This window comes from Micromys minutus, assembly GCF_963924665.1.
Source record: "Micromys minutus genome assembly, chromosome: 4".
NCBI lineage: Eukaryota > Metazoa > Chordata > Mammalia > Rodentia > Muridae > Micromys > Micromys minutus.
The window spans coordinates 36,110,038-36,135,476 of NC_137973.1; the positions used below are offsets into that span (position 1 = coordinate 36,110,038).

The window sequence follows — 25,439 nt, forward strand, 5'->3', positions numbered from 1 at the left end:
CAGGCAGGAATAGAATTGAAGACCCAGAAATGAACCCACTCACCTATGGTTACTTGATCTTTGACAAAGGAGCTAAAAACAATCAAAGGAAATAGGACAGCTTCTTCAACAAATGGTGCTAGTTCAACTGGCAGTCAGCATTCAGAAAAATACAAACCAATCCTTTCTTATCTCTTTGTACAAAGCTCAAGTCCAAGTGGATCAAAGACCTCCACATAAAACAAGTTACACTGAAACTAATAGAATAGAATGTGGGGAAGAGCTTAGAACACATAGGCAGAGGGGAAATTTTCCTAAACAGAACATCAATGGCTTATGCTCTAAGATCAAGAATCAACAAATGAGACCTCATGAAATTGCAAAGCTTCTGTAAGGCTAAGGACTGTTAAGAAGAGAAAGCAGCAGTCAACAAATTGGGAAAGAATCTTTATCAACCCTACATCTGATAGAGGGCTAGTATCCAATATATACAAAGAACTCAAGAAGTTAAATGCTAGAGAATCAAATAATCCTATTAAAGATGGGGTACAGAGCTAAACAAAGAATTCTCAACTGAGGAATATAAAATGGTTGAGAAGCACCTAAACAAATGCTCAACATCTCTAGTCATCAGGGAAATGCAAATCAAAACAACTCTAAGATTCCACCTCACACCAGTCAGAATGACTAAGATCAAAAACTCAGGTGACAGCAGATGCTGGCGAGGATGTAGAGAAAAAGGAACACTCCTCCACTTTTGGTGAGATTGTAAACTGGTACAACCACTCTGGAAATCAGTCTGCCGATTCCTCAGAAAACTGCACATAGTACTATCTGAGGACACAGCTATACCACTCCTGGGCATATACCCAAAAGAAGCTCCAACATGTAACAAGGACACATGCTCCACCATGTTCATAGCAGCCTTATTGCCAGAAGTTGGAAAGAACCCAGATGTCCATCAACAGAGGAATGGATACAGAAATTATGGTATACACAATAGAATACTACTCAGCTATTAAAAACAATAAAATTCCTAGGCAAATGGATGGTACTTGAAGCTATCATTCTGAGTGAGATAACCGAGTCACAAAAGAACACTCATGGTATGTACTCACTGATAAGCGGATACTAACCCAACAAGTTGAATACCCAAGAAGCAATTCACATAGCTTATGAAGCTCAAAGAGAAGGAATTTCAGAAGGTAGATGCCTCAGTTCTTCTTAGAAGAAAGAACAAAACACTCAAGGGAGGAAATAAAGGGACAAATAGAGGAGCAAGGATTGGAGAAAAGATCATCCAGAGACAGCCCCACCAGGAGATCTACCCCATATGCAGCCACCAAACCCAAGCAACTATTGCTGATGCCAAGTAGCACTTACTGACAAGAACATGATATGGATGCCTCCTCAGAGGTTCTGCTAGAGCCTTACTGATACAGAGGAGGATGCTTGCAGCTAAACATTTGACTGAACAGAGAACCCCAATGAAGGAGCTAGAGAAAGGACTGAAGGAGCTGAAATGGTCTGCAACCCCATGGGAAGAACAAAATTATCAACTAACCAAACCCACCACAACTTCCAGGGACTAAAATACCAACCAATGAATTCACATGGAGAGACTCATGGCCCCATGTGCATATAAAGCTGAGGATAGCATTTTCTGGAATTAATGGAAGGAGAGGCCTTTGGTCCAGCAAAGGCTCCTTTTCCCAGTGTAGGGGAATGTCAATGTGCTGAGGTGGGAGAGGGGGGTTGGGAGAGGGAGCACCTTCATGGAGGCAATGGGAGGGGGAGGGGGAATAAGATTGGGAGAAGGGGATAACATCTGAAATGTAAATGCAGAGAATATCTAATAAGAAAAAAATAGGAAAAAACAAAAACAAAACAAACAAACAAACAAACAACAAACAAACCCGGCTGTAGTGCAATCCTTGCCCAGCCGTGGCACAATCCCAGCCTAAATCGCTGTTAAATGGAGAAACAAAAAAAGGTGTGTGATCTGTTTGTGGCACAAAACTTGAGGTGGTGACCAACAGAGGAGCAGGTACATCGCAGGGTCAGGAAGAGTCTGGGCTGCCTGATCGGCTCTGGATAACACAGTAGAGCAACTGAACTTCAGGGAGTAGCAGTTCAGCAGAGGGCGCCTAACATACAGGCTGCTCTGGGGAATGACCACTTCATGCTTCCCAGAAGCTACCAGACTGTCTCCATGATTCCCATCCAGAGCACAAGAGCCACACGACAGCGATCAAAGTCCCCAGACTCAGCTCAGGGTGTTATCAGCCCATGTACCCTGGTAGCAGAGCTGGTCGGACCCTCCTCACTGAAAGCCACACCCCTCTGTGCAGGTACCGGAAAAGGAGCACAAAACATAAAAGCTTAGAAAGTTGCAAATCCCTATGTATCTACAGAACTTTCTCCTCTTTTTTTTTTAAATTATTGAAACAGTGTCTAGCTCTGCAGCCCAGGCCTGCCTCCAATCTGCTACATAGGCAAATCAGCCTCCATCTTGAGATCTACTGCTTCAGTCTCCTAAGTGCTGGAATTGCGAGCATACGCCAGCTTTACGGAATTCCTACATGGGGTAACGATGTTAAATGGGACAACAAGGAGACATTTATTTCTAATTCTAAGTAGGGTCTCATGCATCTGACCTCAGACTTGTAATATAGCCAAGGATGACCGTGAACTTCTAATCTTCCTGCCTTCATCTCCAGAATTCTGGGGTTGCAGATTTGCCACCATGCCCAGATTCTGTGTGTTCCTGGGGACTGAACCCAGGGTTTTGTGTAGTCTAGACAAGTGGTCTACTAACTAAACTACATTCCCACCCCAAAGGAATAGCTTTTGAAGCTATATTGTTTAGAAAAGCTACAGAATTATAAAGGTATCAACGCTCCCTACAAATATACTTTCTTTAAAGTGTGTGTGTGTGTGTGTGTGTGTGTGTGTGTGTGTGTGTGTGTGTGTGTGTGTGCGCGTGCACACGCACCACAGCATATGTGTGGAAGTCAAAGAAAAACTTGTGGGAGCTGTTCTCACCTCCATCATGTAGGTTCTTGTGATCAGACTTAGGTCAAAGGCTTTGTGGCAAGGGCCTTTACCAGCTGAGTCATTTCAGGAGTCCTTAGTCATACTTTAAAATGACCAAGGACTAACCACTGTGATGAACAGTGAATGTTACTCTATGGTGTTGCTGTTATTATCATTATCATCATCATCATCATCATCATCATCATTATTATTATTATTATTTACCTCAGGGTACCAGGTAGAGACATTTAGGGGGTTCTAATATACCTCTGAGAACCAATGTCTAACCTCCAGTTTCCAGACTGGCAGGAGTGTGCAGTTTCATTTGCAGCTCAGAAAGAGTGTCTTTCAGTGCAGAGAGGGCCTTGGCCTTTCCCGTTATCAAGTAAACAACTCCAACATCACCAGAGCTGCATCCCAGACACCCCAGATGGTAGCTCAATAGCTTGAAAGAATTAATAGCACACCTCTGAGCACATTATTCACCCAGAGAATAGTTCAGGCAATGCAAAGACTCCAGCCCATTATCGCCCGCACAATCGCTAAGTGATATGCAATCACAGAAATGAAGCATGGCATATGGTAATCCCTTTACTAGGTTGAGATTCATTGTAATAAAAGTGCTGTTCAAAACCCTCATGGAAATTTGAAAGGCATACCTTTTTTTTCTGGAAGAAACATCACAATAAGACAGGCCAGTCCTCCAAGGCACAAAAACGCTGCTAGTGTTCGCTTCCGACCAAACCTAAACAATGGGAGGAAATCACACGGCTCTCCAAAGAATCTTATAAAGCCATCTTGCCTTTCCTGAAACTTTCCTCCTTAAATGTTCACAATTTAATTTCTTTTTTTTTTTTTTTTTTTGAGTGGGTGGCAAATGTAGCTGGTTAGGAGACAGATGAGGATGTAAACAAGTATGAGAAGGGGACTCCACTGGCCGGCGGGTTCAGATCACGTACACAGGGAGCGAACCATTGTATTTCCGAGAGTGTGCCCTGTGGCAGGACTATTTTAGATGCAAGCCGCCTCTTACCTCACTCCGTCCCAAGAATAAATGTGTAGGCATGTGCGGTTACACGCCCTGTCCTTTAGAGACTAATCTAATAAAGAGAACAGAGCCCTCTAGTTGGTTTAATTCTCTGGTTATAATTCTTATGGTGATTAGTTAAATAATTTAAATTCAAGGTTTGTTGGTCTTTGTATCAAACTTTTAGAGATATAGGCAGGAAAAAAAATCTTGCTAGTGGTTTCAATTTAGGTAAAATGTATTGTACACTTCAATTTCCAAATAAGAGGACCCAGGTTTGGAACAAAGATGTGACATTAATCTTTATTCTGAAGCAACAGGCCAGGTCCTCTGCCAGGAACCTCAGTACCTATTTGTAATTCTGATAACTAATTTGTCAGGGTAATGTTAGGATTGCTGGTTTTAGACCAAGTACAAATGGAGGCTTAGTGGGGGAACTTACTAAAGTCAGAAAGCTAACACGTGGCTCAGACTAGAAGGAAACCCTGGTCTCCTTGACTCCAAAGGTGCTGAACTTCTTCCCTACAGATTTCAGCCCTGCCTTGAAGCAGTAGCTGCTGGAAAACAGAAAAGCTCTGGTGTCTTTTTAACAGCTAGCATGTAATGAATTTCAGTGACATTAGCCATGATAGGCAAGCCCTGGGCATAGGCTACCCTCATGAAAGCTTCCTGGTAATACTAGAAGTGGCCATCAGAGGCATACACAGGAACCTGTAGCTTCAAAAGAAGAGGATGTGCCCTTCCAGGGATGCTGAGTGTGATGGCTGCCCTGCTTCTGGGACCACAGTGAGAGTAATGGTGACCAGCAGAGGACTCAGACAGGTGTCTGCAACGCTCTCTGGGAGGAAAGCCTCCAACTGAACAGAGTCCTGCATTTGACTCTCAGCTGAAACATGCTGTCAGGAGAGGTAGGTGAGTCAGGGGTGGGCTATAAAGGGCATTGCTGCTTATGACCCATTGCTTTTGATGGCTTTTCCCTTCAGCTCACTAGTCCACCCCTATTCCCAGCAATGTTGGGACAGGTTGGCCTGGCACCCAGCATTTGTCTGCTGGTCTTTCTCTTCATCTCTTCAGATACTGGCCAAGAATATTTTCCTTGACACTCTGCACAGCACTGATTCTCTGGCCTCCATGCATAACCTGAAGGCATGGCATTCTCTCTGTCTCTCCTCTGCCCGGATTTCCAGCCTTCCTGCCCTTTTATTTTTCTCTCAAACTTTAATAAAGTTGTCCTCAAGCTTCCTTCCAAGTCTGTTTTTAACTTCTTTCATTAACGAGGCTAAATAACCATTAGAGGACTCTTGGTTTCCTGCCTGATAGTAGAGCGTTGGGTGGTGTTAGAGTTTGGGTTGACATGGTAATGTCTAGACAATGAGATAACTCGCCTGGTCCATCTGTCATTAAAAAACAGAGGGGAGAAAGACAAAGATGCTGATCTCTGTAAAATAACTTGGAATTTCACTCCCTTGCTCACAAGCAACAAAAGCAGGATATACTCTGTCCCTTCCTAGGAGATCTTAGGAGGTAGGGAGTCTTTCTAGTTCTGTCAGGTTTTGTCTTAAAAGAACTTGTGAATTCTGAGTTGATGGGATTCTATCTCCATGGAGCCAGTCACCAGATTGCTTATGCTATGAATCTGCACTGACTACTCAGAGACTATGAGTTAAAGCCTACATAAGCATTCACATACACAAAACCCAAGAACCACTACAATAAAAGGCAAGCTTAGTTGTATTTGACCGGAGTGAAAGTCTGCTAGGCAGTGCTGGGCACACACTGTCTAAAGCCTTAGAGCATAGCAATGGGGTATGCGCAACTGGAAAAATGTGTCCGCTACAGCGCACACCTCTGTGGTATGCCTCATGTTTTCCATACTCACCATCTTTGGTTAATCAGGTAGATGCAGAGAGGGTAGGATGGAATCTCTATGAGGCCAGATAAAGCCAGGTTGGCATAAATGCTCCCCCCTAGGTCACCCGCACTCAAGGTGAGGCCGTAGTACACCAAGCTGCACACAAACCTGTATTGGAGATCAAAAGACTGAGAGGCAAGAGAAAAGTCCACAGGACAGAAACAATCCCCCTCCCCAGGAGAGATTAAACAGTACCATTCAATAGAATACCCTCTGCTTCAAGTAATGAGTCTGACTCTCCCACTGAACCTTCTGTCTTCATCTAAACTTCTATCCTATTAAGAAACAAAAGCATAATGGGGCTTTGTGGGTGATTTATGTCTACGTGTTCTACAAAGCAAATGGATGTATAGTTCCTGCTTGAGAAAAGACATTGTTTCTGTCTCCTCAAGCGTTTCTGCACTGCAGTAGAAACAATGGCCCTGTTCTTACTTCATTGGGTTCAGCAATCTAGGGAACATGGCCTGTGGTCTGGTGATATTATCAGAAGGGCTGAACAGAGCCTCCTATGGGCAAAGCCAATGGGGGATGGCCAGAGAATGGCCTGGATCCTCTGGTGGGTCATCTGCAGGCCACAAAGCCTGGTTCTCCATTTCCCTAGAACCCTAGACACTTCCAATCCCAGGTCTTCAGTGGGCGAATATACTAGAGACCAGAGTAGAGGAGAAAAGGCCAGGGTCACAGCAGAGCAGGACCTCCTGGGAAGAGCAACAAGGAGGGAGGCTCTGGAGAGCCATTAACTCATATGTGCACACCTCCATTGACAGTCACACTCAGGAAGCACCTCCCAGCCCTGGTATTGTGCAGGTCACATGCCTGTCCCCTGCAGTGGGGAATGATGTGCCATGGGGCTCAGCTCTACTGAGTGCCAGCCGGATGCTCCAAATCAGACTGAACTACTTGGGAAACATCGGCGATTAGCAAGCTGCTGTATTAACATCACAACACAGAACAACTGGTCCTAACAACCTGAGTCTGGCCTTGACTGGTATATGAACCCAGCTAGTAAACCACAAGTTCCTACCCAAGCAATAGATTACCTGGGATTTCCAACACCACTGGTTGTATAATGCCCTTTACTTCCTTATATCACACACACACACACACACACACACACACACGAGCGCACATGTATTCTCGCTTACATGTAAACTTTAAGGGTAGATGCTTCCTCCAAAGCAGCTGATGGACTTGTGATAAGCAAACACACAGCTGGGTAGAGCTGAGTTCCTGTGCTCTTGGTACCTGCTTTTTTAAACTAGTAAGACCCTCTAATCAGCAGTGTTGGTACTACACTGCAGGTTTGATTTTCAGTGGTCCTCCATACCTCTAACCCTGGGCCTTGGTTTGACATTCACCATGCACTTATTGTTCCCTGGGACACAAGCCACGTAATTGTCCCTCTGAGACTTCATTCTTCAAAAGGAGCCACCTAGATGCAGCTTATATTAACTCAGAAGCATTCTGAGAGGCAGGCTGGACTATGCTAAGCCAGCGAATATCAGGCTCAGAGTGTTAACACTTCATCTACAGACTTGATGGGTGGTTTTGTCCAGCCCTGGGAACCTATGAGGGCCAGAGATAACATTTCCCAGAGAGCAGAGGGGTTCACACAGCAAGCACTGAGGGGAAAGAGCCTTGGTGTTTTGTTTTGTTTTTGTTTTTACAAAGTAGCCTCGCACTGACAGGGTGGCAATCTTTCTGCAGCCCTGTTTCTTCAGGTAACCCTGGCAAACAGGTTATCAAGAGACCTGTAGCATTCAAACTGAAGATTCCATGAACACCTCTCAGAATTACCAGATGAACATCAGGATCAGAGTATGTCCTAGCAGGATCCGGTAACGGAACAGATCCAGGAAGCTTCCAGTTTCCCTGTAGCTCCTGTTGGCCGGATGTGTTAGTGAGAATGTGCACTTGAGCTTGCGGTTCCTCTTGGCAATGAGGTACAGAGCCTCTTCCGCCTCTCTCAGCCGACCCTGGGAGTATAACCAACGAGGTGATTCAGGAATGAATCTGAAAGACACGTCATTGAAGGCTGGATATTCATACAGGTGCACGTGCAGGGGAAGGAGAAAACATCCCCTCTATGGTGGCTTCCCTCACTATGGCTCACTTCCTTCGGAAGCATAAGTGACTTCCCCAGTGACACAGGAGGGAGAACAAAGGGGGCACTCTGAACACTGTGGTGACAGTAAGTGGTGGCTCATTTTTTTCTGTTGGAACTGAGCTTTTCAAATATTGGTTTCAATGAAAGTAAATAGTTTGCATTTCCTTTTAAATAAGTTTCAGTAAGTAGATGGCAAATCTCCAGTACTGGAGGATGCGTGTTCCTCACAAAGCATGGGCCAGGCCCAGTGCTGAATCCCTACTAGATGTTGTTGATAGACATACGGCAGTGGGTATAGCCTGGCTTTATCTTTTTCTGATCTCACTGTGTAGAACAGGTTGACCTCAAACCTGCTACAAAGTTCAGAATAACTCTGAACTCAAGACCCTCCGGAATGCTGGGATGATAGATTTCCTCCACCATGCCTAAACAATGAGGTTTTTAAGCTCTGAAAAAGTCCAACATTGAGATAAAAATCTTTATCAAACAAAACATTTCAAAGGTGTTTGTAACATAAGATGACATGTGATTTAGGAGGGAGCAGTAAGATTGCACAGGAGCATGAAACAGTATAGCATATCTTTGTTACTTCTGAATGTTCACTGTTTCAAAATGCTCAAACCATCCAGCACAGTAGCTTTGAAGTGTTGGGAGAAGTTTTGCTGTTTTACCAGGACTGCAAAGAATAACTTCCAGTTACAGAACAACAGACATTTCCTCTGTGCTAGGCCACTAGTCTCCTCAGAGTTTCAAAACTTAGGTATGGGATTTTCATCACCCTGTTTTTGGGGGGCTCTCAACCAGGGGGCAGAATGAAAGCCTTTTGTAAGTGTGTGTGTGTGTGTGTGTGTGTGTGTGTGTGTGTGTGTGTCAGGTCCTCTGATCTATCCATCCGTATTCCTTCGAAGCACAGTCTCTCACTTAACCTGGAAGTAATTTTCCTTGGGTTACTGGGCATGTGGCCACATTTTTACACGGGTACTAGGATTTGACCTTAAGTCTTCAAGTTTGCAAGGCAAGCACTCTGACCTACTGAACCATCTTTCTAGACTGGACACCCTCTTTACTAAACATAACATCACAGTACTTTAGTTTTTAAAGTCCAACCTAGTATTTTCTTCCTTAAGTCAAATTTTGTCGAATAAAATAGGTTTTCCCCCCTGAATTCCTGCTACTTCTCAGTAAGGATGGTGAGAGTGGCCAGCACTAGAGGACCTGGAAGCGTGGTAGGCAGACATCCAGACAATAACCACTGAGTGGGCATTTCCATTCTATACAAGGCAGGGTAACGGATGCCGAGAGGAACGGTGTTGAGACAAAAAGGAGTTTCTACAGAACATGGCCACTGGAGACAAGGACACTCATGTACAGCCCTGGACTGTCAATCAAAGCCATCTATAATGTCTTGTGAAACCCTTTAGTCACTCCCTTGTTGCCATTTAACGACTGATGTTGACCGATATGTAAATAACCAAGTCAGTGCTGCTCTGTTGGAAGCTGCATCTGCCAGTGATCAAGTTTGACCCACTGACCCAGATGCATGTAGACCTACTGTGTACATGAACTGATGGAGTCTTTATGTAAACAAAAAGAACTGTTAGGAGACAGCTAACCTGCCTATGCAGGGAAAACATATATGGAGAATTTAAACTGGGTGAAGTTGGAAGGGATGAAAATAGAACCAGCAGGAAGCATCTCAAAATCCAGATGTGATTATCGGTTGCTAACGGCAGCCATGTACTCCTGGGCCTCTTTGTGTTTGTAGAATGGTTAATTAGCAAAAAACAAAACAAACAAAACCCTGCTGCCATGACACCACCAACCATACTGAAGATGACATTTGGGAGTGAGGATGCTTCTAGAAGTCATGCATCCTTTCTCTCTGCTCCCCACTGTTCATGTCCTGACATCAATTCCCAGTGAGGACAGCTCCTCATCTAGCACTAAGCAGTAACTAATTCAGACTGCAGACTCAGTGAAAACAAAGAGACACATTGGCTGGAAGCATCCATTGAGTTTGCAATGCCATTGAAGGGGAGATAAGAGTCAGGCTAGGTGCAGAGGTATGAGCTTTGTTAAATATTTGAAAAGAAAACTCATTTACCCACCAATACGTGGGTAATTTGTTTTTAAACACGTACAATGTGCAAATTATAAAGTGTTATTATTTCCCTTTATAATAAAATCACCTCCGGGCCGTTCATATAACTCAGTCCTGTAATGAGGGTTTTCTTTACTACAGCTAACTATTTTGTGGCAACCATTTCTGCATTTAACTCTTCTTTTGTTCTCGAAGACACATAGAAGCAAGTTTCAGTTCAGATCTCACTGTAGACACAATAAATAGCTACTAAATAACAGAGCCACTGGAGTTAAGATACTGCCACAGGTCTGTCTCACTGTATGCCACAGAAGAAAGATACCGTTGGAATAAATCTTTGTTTATGCAAACGATTTTGGTCTGACACCTTAGAGAAGATACAGCTTTCACCCAACACATTAAAGCTTGCTTAAGTGGGCTGAACGTGGTGGCTTACCACCATAATGCAACACTTGGGTGATTGTTTGTGGAGCCCACCCTGGCCCGGGATTTATTCTAGTATTGCTCTGAGCACTCCTGTAGACAAGGTATCTCTGTGGACTTGGAGATCCTGGGATGAGACTCCTGTGCACGATGGACAGATATTACTACATGGTCAGCACTTATACTAGGCTCCGCAGTATCAGATCTCAGTCTCACACCTAGCCCGTGGTGAGATCCAGCTTGAAGATCTTTAACTTAAGGCATCGGGTTAAAAAATAAGAAAAAGAAAAAGAGGAAAAAGGAAAGAAATTTCCAATAGTCTGAAGGCCAAATGCAGTTTACTGGGAAATTAAACACGAGATACCAATTTGAACTAATTAACTAGCATCTCTCTCTTCAAGGAGCTGGCAAGAATCAAAAGTTTGCAGTTTAGCTCTTCCCAGAATTCGCTGCAGGCAAGCTCCTGGAAGACGTAGTGCTGCTTACTTGCCTGCTCACATTCTTCCAAGACATTTCTGTTTATGGAACAAAAATTCCAAAAGTCTACTTACAGAGATAAGAGAAAGACTACTGTTCCTTGCAGGTTGACCAGAAGAGCCAGGGTCCTCCAGGAGCGGATGAAGTATCCTAACAGGGCGTATTGGGCGATGCCAACAGCAAAGAAGAGACCGCCAATCGACCCTAAAGCAGGGAAGAGAATTGTCACTGGCGAAGATCACCATGGCACCCTTTCCAATCTGATCAGTGTACATTTTCTCCTTGTGAGACGTCAGCTCTGCCCTACTAAGTATACGAGGCAGAAGGGGGCGGGAAGACTGCATAGCACCCAACTTCTAATGAAGGGCCAGAAATCTGTGAAAATGGAGGGAGGGCAGCTGAAAACATGCACCCTGTGTGGACAAGATGCAAGTCCAAGGCTTCAGTCAAGTGCTTTCTGAACTGGGTGCTGCAGTGACTTCTGTCTGCACCTGGGGCTGAGGCTGGAGATATTTTTCCCCCAGTGGGGGTGATATGACTTTTGGGTCATGCAGTTCCTGCAATGCTGATCTTAATATTTTAAAAAAAGGTTGTATTCTGTTTTTATTTACTGTTATGTGTGTGGGCTTGCGTGTGCCACAGTGCACTTGAGGAAGTTGGGAGATTCTTTGTGGTAGCTGGTTCCTTCCTTCCACCACGTGGGTTCCACAGATCAAACTCTGATAGGCTTGTCAGAGAGGGTCTGAATGCACTGAGCCATCTCCCATCCCCTGGCTCTTAATCTGTATTACAGAAGCTATTCACAAAAATATTAACTTAAGCCACCCAAGCTCCCCCCTCTTCTCTCTACTTAGTTTATCATCATCAGATATACGAATCCTTACATTTTCCTGTTTCTCACCTGCCTCTCCCAAGTAGGAACACAAACTGTTTGAAGCAAGGATTTTTGTCAAAGCATTCACGAAAAAATACCAACCCCATAACCGTAAAGAAGCCTAAGTTTTTCTTAGTCTTATTTTTTTCTATGCTAATCTTAGAAACATGTTTTCTTTGATCTTTGTTCATAACAGCCTTGATGACAAACCATGATGACTTGTATAGTGTTGGCCCTGGTGAAAAAAAAAGAGCCAAAGGGGTGTGTGTGTGTTCAGCGTTCTGAAAGCAGGATTCAGGGGGTGAGGGAATAGGGACAGTATGGAGTCCCCTGATGTAAGGCAATCAATACCTATTTGCAGATTCATAAAGTACATCAAATAGCACTTGGCTGGCGTCCAAGAATAAGGCTTCTGTCTCTGTCACTCAGTACTCACCCATGACCACATAGCCAGGGGACAATGTAGACTTGTTTCAGAGGAATCACATTTAAACCTCAGTTTTACCAAATACTAGAGGAATGGTTCTCAATCTGTGGGCTGTGACTTCTTTGGGAGTCAAATGACCCTTTCACAGGGGTCACATATCAGTTATCCTGCATATTAGATATTTACCTTGTGATTTATAACTAGAAAAATTACAGCTATGACATAGCAACAAAAATAATTTTATGATGAGGGGTCGCCACGGCATGAGAAACTGTATTAAAGGGTCGCAGCATTAGGAAGGCTGTACTACAGTGTGGTTTTGAACAAGTCACTATATCACCTTGAATGTTTGTCTTCTCATCATTGAAATAAAAACAATACTGGCCTCAAAGGGTAATGTTCATTATGAATAGCTTCCAAAAATAATGCTTGTTATACAAGTGTTATATTTGTAATCTCTACTTATCTCCGCGCAGTGATGGAATGTCAGGCAGACATCAGTTTAAGGGTGGACGGGTTTATTTTGGCTTACACTCTGAGAGGGCGGGAGTCTGTCATGGTGGAGGAGCTCAGCAGGGAGAGTGTGAGGCTGCTTGTTCAAGTCTGGGTGGACCAGGGGTGGAGAGATGAACGCGGGCGCTCATCTCTTGTTCTTTTCTGCCTTCCTCAGTCTGCACTCTTAGCTCACAGGATGGGGCCGCCTTCCTCTGGGTGGGTCCTCCCCTCTCAGTTCATCTTCTCTAGACTCTATCTCAGCCATGCCCCAAAGTGTGCTCATTAAAGTCTTTCCCAAAACAATCACAGTTGGAATGAACTACCACAGCCTCCTATTACAGTCTGGGTTTGGGTTTGTACTCTGATGTATGACAGGGTCGGGGCAGGGAAGACATGGATGCCTCGGATTATGAGCATCTACTTTAGAATATTTTTCTGCCTTCCTTACCTTTCTAATTCTAAGAACCTCCCAACCACACTTAACTGGAGGACTGATTCTATCTTATGACTCCTGTCAGTCAAGTGGAGGCTACCATTCATGGTTCCCTTAGCTGTTAAGAATAATCCTTGCTGGACCAGTCAGAACACATCATTGCAAATACTGCTGGGGGTCTCACTTCTGGCTGAGAAAATTTTCGGGCAGGATGGAGAACAGAGATGAGAAGCACCCAGGTTCCAGAAATCTCCTCGGCCTAGCTGCACTGTCATGGGATGCTGAGCGAGCGGGCTCCCTCTCTATCCACACTCTTCAGAGTTGAGCATCTGTCACAACCAAATGGACATAGTGGACAAGGGGGATGACCCAAAGGTATGCTGTAGCTCGGTGGATGACCATAACCAGAGGCTTCCAGCTTACACACTGTCATGGCGGCAGCAGGTGGAGGTCCAGACAATAATGTCAGGTGTAGGTGGAGAGAAAGTAATGCTGAATCTGATGGGCTATTGGATGGTCACAGCTGGGGTCCAGCAAGAATCCACACACATACTTGTAACTGACAGTGGGCCTGAGGAGAAGAGCTGCAGGCCTGACATGACTCAAACCGTTGAAGATGTGAGGATTACAAGTCCCTTTGTCATTACAGTCCTGGAATACCGTGTCTGGTCTACTCAATGGTTCTGTGCCTTGGGGTCTTTGTGCTTTTATTCACATTAGTTTTCCATTTATTTCTTAATACATTTCAAGTCTCTTGTTCCTGCTCAGTTAGAATCTGCCTAAATGTCGGCAGGTTAGAAGATACTATTTAGTTCTGACATTATTCTGTAAAAAGCACGAGTGACTGCCCTGGTTTTCAGACCCAGACCATGAAGCCACCCTTAGGCCTATCTCCCCATCTCTGCTGGTCCCTCTCCAGGTCGTGGCCATCCAAATCTAACTCAGCTTTCCCCCTCCCTCTCTGCTGCAGTTCCTACCTAGTCTGAACTATCACTGGGTTCACATAGCCAACTATACGGCTTCTTCAAAGACACCGCGGTTTTATTTTCTCTTTTCTATGAACACACATCCAGGAGAACAATCTTTCTGGAGGTTTTCTGTGAGAGGGAGAAACAGGAGGGCTTGGAGGGCGGTAAGGCAAGGGAGAAATGTTGTAATTATAATCGCAAAGAATTGGACTTAGTTCTAAAGAGTAGAAATGGTATTCTCTCATAATTTTGTCACTTAAGTACATTTAAAAAAAATCAGCCATAAGGACAATTTTGTTCCCATATTGGTACAAAATATTGTTTGTACCAATGACTGTCAAGTAAATGAAAAATTTTTTTTTTCTTTTTTAAAAACCTCCAAAAGTTATCAGTGCAAATTTATAATCTAAAAGGTAGAGAGGTTTGGATATAGGCATATAGGCATTCTCCTAAGATGATATTTGAAGTCACATAGTGTGTGCATGTGTGAGTGTGACTTGTATATGCATGTGTGTGTATGTGTCTGTTTGTGTCTGGTGTATGCATGTATATGTGTGTGTCTCTGGTGTATGCATGTGTGTGTGTGTGTGTATGTGTATGTGTCTGGTGTATGCGTGTGTGTGTGTGTGTCTCTGGTGTATGCATGTGTGTGTGTATATGTGTATGTGTCTGGTGTATGCATGTGTGCGTATGTGTGTGTGTGTAGTATATGCATGTATATATAAAGTGTATGTGTCCGTGTCTGGTGTACACGTGTGGTGTGGTGTGTGTGTGTGTGTGTGTGTGTGTGTGTGTGTGTGTGCAACACAAGGATGTGTGTGCAGGTGCCTGTGCCTGTTCACGTGGAGGCTGGAGGCTGATGTGTGTCTTCCTTTGTTGCTCTCTACATTATGATTTGAAATAGTCACTGAACCAGAACCTTACCATTTCCCCAGTAGAGGTGACAGACATACACTGTCATGCCTGGCTTCTCATATGAATGTTGGGGAATCTGAAACCAGCAAATATTTTACTCACTGAGCCATATCGTCGGCCCCCAGCCTTTAGGCTGGCTACTTTTATGTCAATATAGCACAAGCTAGAGACACTTTTCAAAAAGGAATCTCAGCTAAGAAATGTCCCCACGGGGCTGGATACTGGCGAGCTTGTGTCATATTTTGTTGATTGCTGAGTGATGGGCGGTGACACTCTGGGGCTGGTGGTCTTGGGCGCTGTAAGCACACAGCTTGAGCAAACTATAAAGAGGCAAGCCAATAAACGGCACTCTGCCATAGTTCCTGTGTGCAGGTTCCTGCCTTGAGCGCCTGCCCTCACTTCCCTGGATGGCAGACTACAGAGTAAAGTGAAATAAACCCTTTCCTCCCCAACTTGATTTTAGTCACGGTGTTTCATCACAGCAATAGACACCCCACCTGAGACAACCTAATGAGATGGCTCAGTGGGTAAAGGTGTTTGCCATCAAGCCTGATGCCCTGCATTCAGTCCCCTGGTGCCACACACGATGGAAGGAAAGAACTGACTCCTGCAAGTTTTTCTCTGAGCATGTGCATATGGGCACATGTGCTTGCACACACGTGTGTGTGAATGCATATACACACAAAAATAAAAAGTGTAAAAAAATTAAGTAATTCTTTTTACTCTACATGTGGTCTTGAGAGGATACTGGAGCTATTAGAAAGAATAAATACAAAATATGGTCTCAGTGTAGAAATTTAGCATCAGTAAGAAATGCTACAAGGATGCCCTCTATTGACCAGAGAGAACAGTAAGGATGAGGAAAGCCATAAACGGGAGTCATTAGGATGAAGTAAGGGGCACCTGGAGAAAGAGTTCTGGGTTTTCTGGCCCTGCCCTATTTCCCAGTGTAAGGAGAATGTGCTGAATGCTGTTCTGAGCAAATGAGCCACTTGCCAGTCACCTGCAGACAGGTCATGAGGTGGGTGGCCACCTGTCTGTGAGGCAGGCCCAGGGAAGGCTTCCACCAGGGAATATGTCTGACACCTTGAAGCACTCACTGGCAGGAGCTGGAAGCTAGTACAATACAGGCTGAGCATCCCTAATCTGAAAACCCCTAATCCCAAGTGTTCTAAAACCAGCAACAGTTTGAGAGCTAACACAATTCCTCAGGTGGAAAAAAAAAATCATTCTTTACCTGGATATGATGGTTTAAACCCAAAATAGAGACACTAAAAATTCCACACGGCATCACCCCCGGGGCTACGCACATTAAGCAGCTATGAAATGTAAATGCATTTTGTGTTTAGAATTGGGCCACATCTCCAAGGCATTTCATCATGCATAAAAATGTGGAATCTGGAACGCTTCGGGTCCCCAGCATTAGGGTGAGGAATACTCAACATATACATATGAAGTGCCTCAAGTCCAAGGTGTGTTTTTTGATTCTCCCTTAAACACTCCCATCCAGAGCTGCAGAAGGCGAAGCAGTACCTGCAAGTGCCCAGTAGGCGGTGCCCACGCACTCATTTAGCAAGACAAAGGCCACCAGGGACATCCCTCCATTCATCATGCCCACCAAGAAGCGAGTTACTGCAAAGAATTCATAGGAGGGGGAAAATCCATTTGCGATAGCAAATAAGATGTCAAGAGCAAAACCTGGGAAGAGAGGAACAATATTCAATGACCCAGAAGCAAAACAGCATTTGAAGAAAATAATAAATTATATTCATCAGTTTGTAGAATAAACCTTTGTAAACTTAAATGTCCTGAGATGTCCCTCCCCCCCATCAATTTGCCTTGTAAATGATGAAGAAAAACCAAGGTTTGCTTTCTTTGTTTTACAATTTCTGTCAATCACACCGTTTTCAGTTATTTGTAATAATGCTAGAAATTGAAAATCCTCGCTCATATTCGGCCTGTCAGGACAGCTACACCAGGTCCTATAGAGCTCATTTGAAATAAATCAATACAGAAAAAAACACGGGAAAATGGAAAGGAAGGCTGTGGCAATCCTTCACTGCTCTCTTTAGAAGCAGGGCACAGATTACAATTTGGGGGTTGCAGAAAGCACTGTCCAAAAAAAAAAAAAAAAAAAAAAAAAAAGACTTTAACCAAAGTATCTGGTCTTAGCCAGGTGAGCTCATTCCAGGAAAGGAGTTGGCCAGAGTCAGCGCTAGTGCAGCGTGGCCTGTCGCCAATGCAATAAACAGACGCTCTCTGTCCACCTGCGAACTCACAGAGAACGTTAAGGAAATAACCACCCTTAGTATGTCCATAAGGATCTTAGGAAAATAAAGCCTCTTGTTCAGTGTACACACAAGGGGACAGATTACCTGTGAGATAGACCTTTTTCCTTCCAAAGCGATCTGAAAGCTGACCAAAGGAGATAACACCGACGAACACCCCGCTGAAGAAAAAGGAGCTGGCCGCACTGACTTTGTAAGATCGGTTGGCAATTAAAAACCACTAGATGAAGAAGACGAAGAAAAGAAACAGAAAGGGCACAATTTAGGCCATTAGACAGCAGTGAACTAAATTAGTCTAGTAAACAACCCAGACTGGAGCACTTTACAGCATCAACCACCATTAGCCAGAGTTTTGTATCATCTTAGATAACATCCAAGGAGACAGCTTCAGAAACACTGGAAACCACTGCTGCCATATTTCCAGAGCATTCTTCATATACTTCTAACAGAACTGACCACAGCATGTAAGTGCTAAACGCATATCCGATTGTTGATTACAGCTTTATCCTGAGTCCTTGGCAGTTTTTGGAGAGGAGATGCCTAGTTCCATTTCCATTATTTATTTTTTTTTTTCTGATGCCTGCTCATCTCATGGCACATATGAAGTGACCAGTGAGTAATTCTTTCATTTAACAGATTAGTGTGTTTAAAATTCCTTAAATATGTTCCTCAAAAACTTAAAAAAAATGGGAAGGGGGCTAAAGAGATGGCGCAGAGGCTAGAGAGCACTTGGCTACTCTTCCAGAGGACCCAGGTTTAATTCCCAGCACCCACATGGCAGCTCACAACTGTTGGTAGCCCCGGTTCAGGAGATCCAATGCTGTCTTCCAGGTTCCGAGGGCACCGCACAGACAAACATGCAGGAAAAAGACTCAGAACATGCCATAGTCATACACAACGGAATATTATTCAACTTTTAAAGCCAATGCAGTCTGATTCATGCTACAACCTGGATAAACTTTGAAGACCTTATAGTAAGTGAAGAGAGCAAGGCACAAAGGAATAAATGCTGCACGAAGCTAGTCACATGAGGTACCTGCAAGAACAGTGGTTAGAAGGACTAGAGGAGGAGCAAGGAAGCCATTGTTTAATGGGAACAGACTTTCCATGTAGAATGTTGAAAACCTTCTAGAGATGAACAGAGTGATGGTTGAAAAATAATGTCAATCACTTAAGGTCACAGAATTATAAACATTAAAATAATGTGAATATACTCAAGGTCACAGAATTACACGCTGAAACAGTAAAACGGCACAATGAGAAATTCATAGAGATGATTATCTGCTGTAGGACGATTATGAACTTAGATTCTGAATAGCATCATTTTCTGACATCTGTCTAGTGACAGTTAATAGTAGAGACCAGTACAGTATGTCACAGAGATACTAACTTTGGAGGACACAAGAATATTTATAGTTCATCTTCCCAGTGCTCTTGGGCCACCTTCTCCTTGAGAATGCTCATGGTGGCACTTTACTGAGCTGCCTGTTTCTGTTTTTTATGTTACCCCTTCTCCAGGCTGTGACAGTACTCATTAGGGCTCCCAAAGTATATCTTGTCTCTCTCCTTGCTCTGTATCCCCTATAAGCATGGGCCGATGAAGGTCTTGACAAGACAATCCTAAGTAAGGTTCATGAAGGACAGGGTATAATGTGTGTCAGAATATCATATAAGAGTTCTGAAGAGATCTCTGGCATTTGAAGAAGAGTTTTGCTCTGTGAGAAGTTAATTTACTTTGGATACACTGCTAGCTCTGTAGAAGAATGTTCACCTCAGGAGAAAAGACAATGGTGACATATTCTGAAATGGAAAAATGAGACATTAGATGTCATGCTGTCCTAGAGAATTGTTTTTAAGTATGATTACCCTCCTAATTCAGACGGTTAAAGCCATCTTGTTCTTAACGTTCATGCTTACATGCTTGTAAAAGCTGGCCTTAGCCTTCTTTTCTCTGTTCTTTAGGGATTGACAATCTGTCTACATGGTGAAGACATTGAGGCAGACACTGAGCTCGCTCTGTTAATGAAGAAGAACTGACTATTCTGCTGACTGTGTTTACCACATTTCTCACACCCACTAAAGAGGCTACAGTACTATCTCTCAGCAACTCAACAGCTGCCAACTCGAACACTGATTTTAGGAAGAAATGGCCCAAGGGACAGTTAGCCAGCAAATTCCAATCCTGATTCTCAGGCTGCCAGTCCCAAGTGTCAAGTCATTTCTACTAATCTGTCTTCAAATCAATGTTGGTTAGGCTAATGCACACTCCCATGTCTCCTGAAATTCATCCATGAGTGACCAGAAAAACCCAAAAGCAGATTTTTCCAGTGCCAACTAGAGAGTGGCTAGTTAGAAGATGAGGTATCTCCCTCACAGAGTTCCATGAACGAGAGAGTTGGAGGCAGGCCTTACAGCTCTCCACGACCCTGTCTGTTTTATATGGTTTGTTTCAATGTTTCTAAAGTATCATTTAAATTTGTATTAATTAGATACTATGTAATCAAAAAGGTTTTACTTTGTCCAAACTCTACTAAGATGAAGTAAAACAAGATTGCTGGTTTTGAAGACAATGTATATTTAGCCACCTGGTGTGGGCTGAATGGATACATCAGTTGCTGGCTCATTTTCTTACCCCGTGGTTGATGTTTAGTGCCAAGATAAAATCCAAACCAGGACACAGGGAATTAAACGATAAAAAAAAAAAATCAAAAGATATGACAACTCTGACATTCTCAAGCAACATTTTAATGAATCTTTAGATTTTAAAAATCAAAATGTATAAATTATTCAAGTCCTTATTGGCCAGAGATTATTAAGGCAGTTAGTCCTTTATTTTTTGTTAATGGCAGGCCAAATTCTAAAGCAATTAGAATGAATGTTCTCTTTGCACTAATTCATTTCAAATTGAGGAATCACTTACAAATCCATATTAATAGAAAGAAAGACATATAAAGACATACTTTTTATCTCCTCATGTTGACCTGACTAAACAATCTACATCCATTTTGGTGCGTGTGTTCTCTCTAATCACTAAATAGAAGCCATGAGTATTTATTGTATTTATTTCAAAACAAACTGGAAGGGTCCGGTGTCAAAACCAGATAGCATACTTTGCTCAGCTACGGAAAACAGGCCTGAGAGGAAATCAGGCAGAGTTCGGGCCACAACCAGGAGCAGATGCCTCTACCATAAAAGATGAAAGGAATAGAAACATGTCCAACACAGGTGCGAACCCCGCACCAGGTGCTCAGCAGAGCCTTCCAGCTCCGGAGAGGAGCAGGGGTGATGAGAATGAAGGTGGACTTCCTCTTGGCTGGGTATCAGTGACATGTTTGGGAGGTTTTGTTCAGTCTTCAAGCTTGCTTGTCTAAAGGCTGAGGATAAAGGGGATGCCCCCCATAGGCACTGAAGTATGGGTACAAATCTTCTCTGGGACAGAGGTGCGAAGCTGACTGTACTGAGGCCCAAGATGTAAAAATCCCACTCCCTCTGCATGCATATTAATAGGAAAGAAAGATAAACAGGGTCTTCTAGAAGATAACAGATTCAAGTTAGGCCGGGAGATCTGGTGCTCACAGAGTCGGAGTCTGGGAATAGGAATTACTACTGAATGGACCATACCAGTCAAACACAGGGAAAAGCTTGCAGATGAGTTTTAAAGGGAGTCGTAAATTGTGTCTTCAGCATGTCTTGGATACATCAAATCCCGTGCTTGATGGAGATGTCAGGTCAAATCAATCATTTCTCTGACATGGCAGAAATATTATCATCTGAAAAAGAGAGCCAATGTGCTTCCCTAAAATGGACTCCATGGTCGGGCATAATTCTTAGCAAAGTTAGCAGCCAAGTAAAGAAAGAATACAGACATCAAAGAGCTGTCAAACGGGCGGGCTGCACACTTTACAGCTAGATAATTAACCAACCGACTCTTCCACATTCTCCTCCTCCTGTCCCCACAGCCACCTTTCCAACAGAAATGACAACATACCGGGAAAGTTTCTATTTTTAGCCCTCAGCATGTGTTCTATTCAGGAAACATGCTGGAGAATCAGCTATCAGAAGAAAATTAGGAATTAGTAGATCTTGTAACTTAGAGCAGTGATTTTTTTTCCAACTTTCCTAAATGCTGTGACCCTTTCATACAGTTCCTCCTGTTGTAGTGACCCCAACATAAATTCACTTCTGTTGCTATTTCATAACTATAATTTTGCTACTGTTCTAAATTGTAATGTATACCTGTGTTTTCTGATGCTAGCTGTGCTTTCTGGTGGTCTTAGGTGACTTGACTTAGAGAAACAGACTAAAGTATTGCTGGAAGGTAAGAAACGAGGAAGGGGTGAATGGTCTGTAGCCTCTGTGCTTAGAAACAAAAGGCTGTCAGGGTGGGGGGAGAAGACAATGTTTTAAAGCCACCTTTTACTGTGGCTTTTATTGTAATTTTTCATTTGTGGCTTGCCTTATGTCCCAGGGTGTGCCTTATTCTGTGGTGTGCGTGTGTCTTAAATACAAATGCCCAGTAAGGTTTTTGATTTTAACCTGGGTTTGTATCACCGACTTGCAGTCTGAGTATCATACTCAGGTCCCAACATGACACCAGGTGTCATTATTTTCCTTCCACGCTGCATAGTGCAGGGTTACCTCATCCTCCACGACTGCCCCAGCCCACAGACACTGCAGGGCATGCTCCTCAAGTGAGCAGAACCAGTAGAGGGGCAGGAAGGACCTCTCTGCTGGCATTGAGAACTGTAGTGTGTGCAGCCTGACTCTTAGCATCTCAGCAATGCCACAGGCCTGTCTACTTCATGTTCCCCTTGTGGCCAAAATGACCCACTCTCTCCTACGTCTGTTTATCCTCCTAGTTTATGGTGACATTTTATGGAACGGTAGTTGAGAGATGTGGTCTCAAACACAGGCTCCTCTTTGCAAAGGGAGCTTAGCTATACGTGGTAAGCAAAGAGCTATGCACAGTAGGCTTTTATAAGCATCAGGTCATTTCCCTCCTCCAGGAAGGCCCAGCCCTCTCTTGTTCTTGTTTTGGACCAGGGCAGGTGATGACTCAGCAGCACCCACTCCAGAGTGATATGTGACATACAGTCTGCCTTGCAGGAGCCCCAGTGAGGGCATGACATCGCTTCCAAAGGGAAGCAAACATTTTGGTTTGTGCCAGGAAGTCTTATTCCTGTAGGAAACTGGCATTTCTTTGTACATTGCTAGGCCCCTGCCCCCCATCCCGAGCCTCCCCATCACTGAACTCCTGTTCTTCCTCTGTAACATATGTCCACACCCCAGCCTGACCCTTCTCAGCAGAACTGGCCCTCTCTTCCCCCCTGCCATATCTTCCCACATTTTCTGCATGATGCAGAGTGAGCCACGTGCTTCCTTGTCTCTCTCAATCGATGCCTTGAGTGTCCTGAGGGCACACTTGAAACCCACGTGCTGATCTCACAGTGCCTGCCAACACTACTCCAACACTCACAGAATTCTGTATGTAAGAGAAGATGGTCTTACAGCTATCTTCACAGACAGACGACTTGTGTTTCTGGGTCTGGTTGACCTTGAACCAGAGGTGTTCCTGCTTCCACCCTCTGACTGCTGGGATTCCATCCTGCTTCCACCCTCTGACTGCTGGGATTCCAGCATGCACTACCGTGCATCTTGGCACCGTGACTTCCAGCCTTGCAATTTTGAGTTTACTAGTATGCAGAAACTGGCTAACTGGCCTTCTTGCCTTCAGAGCCACGGAGGGGCACTTGGAGTTTGTGGGGCTGACTTCTTTCTGTAGTCAAACTGCCGCCTAGACTACTTTGTTTTAAGTTTGTCTCATGTCCATTAATGCACAAGTATTTCTACTAAGAACAGTACCCGTCGTCATACACAGATCAGTGTCACGGGTGGGCACACAGTGGATCAATAAAACTGTGAGGCAGGTCAGAGAGTCATGGCACCCCTTGCCTGCTTCTGAGTCTCCTCTGAAAAGTGGACTTGTAATGGGGCTCAGTATATTTTACAAGTACCACCTCAGCTTTCCAAGAATTGGGGGTAGACCTCTGGTGGTTAGTCCAAGTGGTCAAAATGCAAAGGAAGACAATGGCAGTTCCCTGGTTTTTATGGCAGGCTACCTAAACACAGGCGAACAACACTGGCCTGAATCTTGAAGAGACACTTTGGGAAAACCAAGTTGTAACAACTACTTCCATGCCCAGACACCTGGCTCATGGATATTCCAAGACTGAGGAGATGGAACAGAAAGCAGTTTCCTAACATCCCAAGGAATGACCTTGAGGGCCCTACGTGACCTTGAGCAGTTACTGATAGCAATTCCACACAAACATCATCACCAACCTCTTTGCCCTTGTCTTCTCCATAAAAATTACTAATGGCTTTGTGCAGGCAAACCTCACTCCGGGAGCAGATCAGGTAATGAGAGCTCCCGAGAGTGGGGCGTACTTGGACCGGGCATCTCCAGAGCAGTTTCATGGTGATTAACTAACTTGCTTCATTCCCATGTAGTTGTCACTCTGAATCACCACTTAATGGGTGAAGTGTGCAGGCGAGAACAATCCATAGTACAGGCGTAAGGAAGCAAGGCATTAAAAAAAAAATTAGTGCCTACAGCAATTAATTGCATTGAATTTTTCAAATAGTTTTAATACTCTGCCTTTTGACCCCAGGGTCTGGCTTGGGGAAAAATATATTAATCTCAAGATAATAGTCAGTCAACTTCAGCTCTTCAATATCCACAATGATATTAAAGATTCCAACCTTGTGCTTTTTGGTTGCAAACATTAATTAAGCATGATAATTGTGTGTCTCCATGATATTTGGTATTTTCTGTAGGAGTCAGAGCTCAGGGAATAATTTGAATACAGCAGACAGCAATTTGCTACATAAATTCACCCCAATGGCTATTAGCTCATTTGAGAATAGTCAAGACTGCTAGATTAGAGGATTTAAAAAAAATTAAATACCGTGTTAATCACACAACCTTTTATTCACCCTTCCCAAACTGTCCATAAAACAGTCTTGAAGATTGAATATATTAAGATGTTGGTAGAAGCTGTAGACTGTGGATTTTAACACAATATCCTAGACTGTAGAGTTCTGTAAGCACTATCTTGGTATCTCTGTAGACAGGTAAAGAGAACTTCATATTTAATTTTATTTAGGTTTATTTAATATTAATAGTCTGGGAGATGTGTGCCCCCAGGCATTTGTCAAGGTCAGAGGACAAGTGGCTGGCTTTCTCAGTCTTGTGTGGGGCAGGCATCAAGCTAAGATTCTTGGGTTTAGCAGCAAGCACACTTTTTCTCAGCCACCATCTCATCTTTAGACCAGGATGGCTTTAAACTCGTAATTCTCTACTCATTGAATTCTGGGGTTACAGGCATGTTCCACCATGCCCAGCTTTTTTCATTAAATGCCTCTGTGGTATTTTCTGTAGTATTGGAAAGCATGTTCCTTCATGTGGGTTAACAATAAAGCAGGACAGAGCCTGGCCTCTCCCACTGTCCTGTACAGGCTTGTGTGTGCGAGACAGTTGTTACCCAGGCTCCCCAGGTGTAAACCCTACGTTATATCTCCTTGGAAAAGGCAAGTGTGGAACACCATTTATAGACAGTTGCTCCCTTGCCTGCCTGCTCTGTGCTTCAGTAGATCACAGGAGTCAGGGAACCGGCTCCACTCTTTACTAGCAGGACACCTGGCCACTTCAGAAATGCATTATCCTTGTTTCTCTATTTTTCTAAGAGGCACTCTCAAGCAGGTGAGTGGCAGTGGGAAGACCACAGTCTTCTGTCTGATATGTGCCCCACACGGTCTCCTCAGAGTCATCGTGCTAGAGTTCACGATCACCAAACTGCCGGCCATATTTTCACTCCGCACTTCTTGTCACTTGAGTGAAGTTAATACACAGCTCAGGAGACTGAGTGACTGGTCATGCTTTCCAAACAAGGGCTTCCAGAGCTAGTGGAGGCAGAG

General features: G+C 43.8%; 1 protein-coding gene across 1 annotated transcript in view; it reads right to left on the bottom strand.

Annotated features, from left to right (window-relative positions):
• Positions 1–25,439, bottom strand: part of SLC22A15 (solute carrier family 22 member 15) — a gene marked incomplete at its 5' end in the record, with an annotated part of 61,232 nt that overhangs the window by 17,121 nt on the left and 18,672 nt on the right. Inside the window, 6 exons of the mRNA XM_080916402.1 lie at positions 3,675–3,760; positions 5,922–6,062; positions 7,752–7,967; positions 11,137–11,266; positions 16,708–16,872; positions 17,550–17,682. Coding sequence (XP_080772528.1) covers positions 3,675–3,760; positions 5,922–6,062; positions 7,752–7,967; positions 11,137–11,266; positions 16,708–16,872; positions 17,550–17,682 — 871 coding nt within the window. The remainder of the gene's footprint in view (positions 1–3,674; positions 3,761–5,921; positions 6,063–7,751; positions 7,968–11,136; positions 11,267–16,707; positions 16,873–17,549; positions 17,683–25,439) is intronic.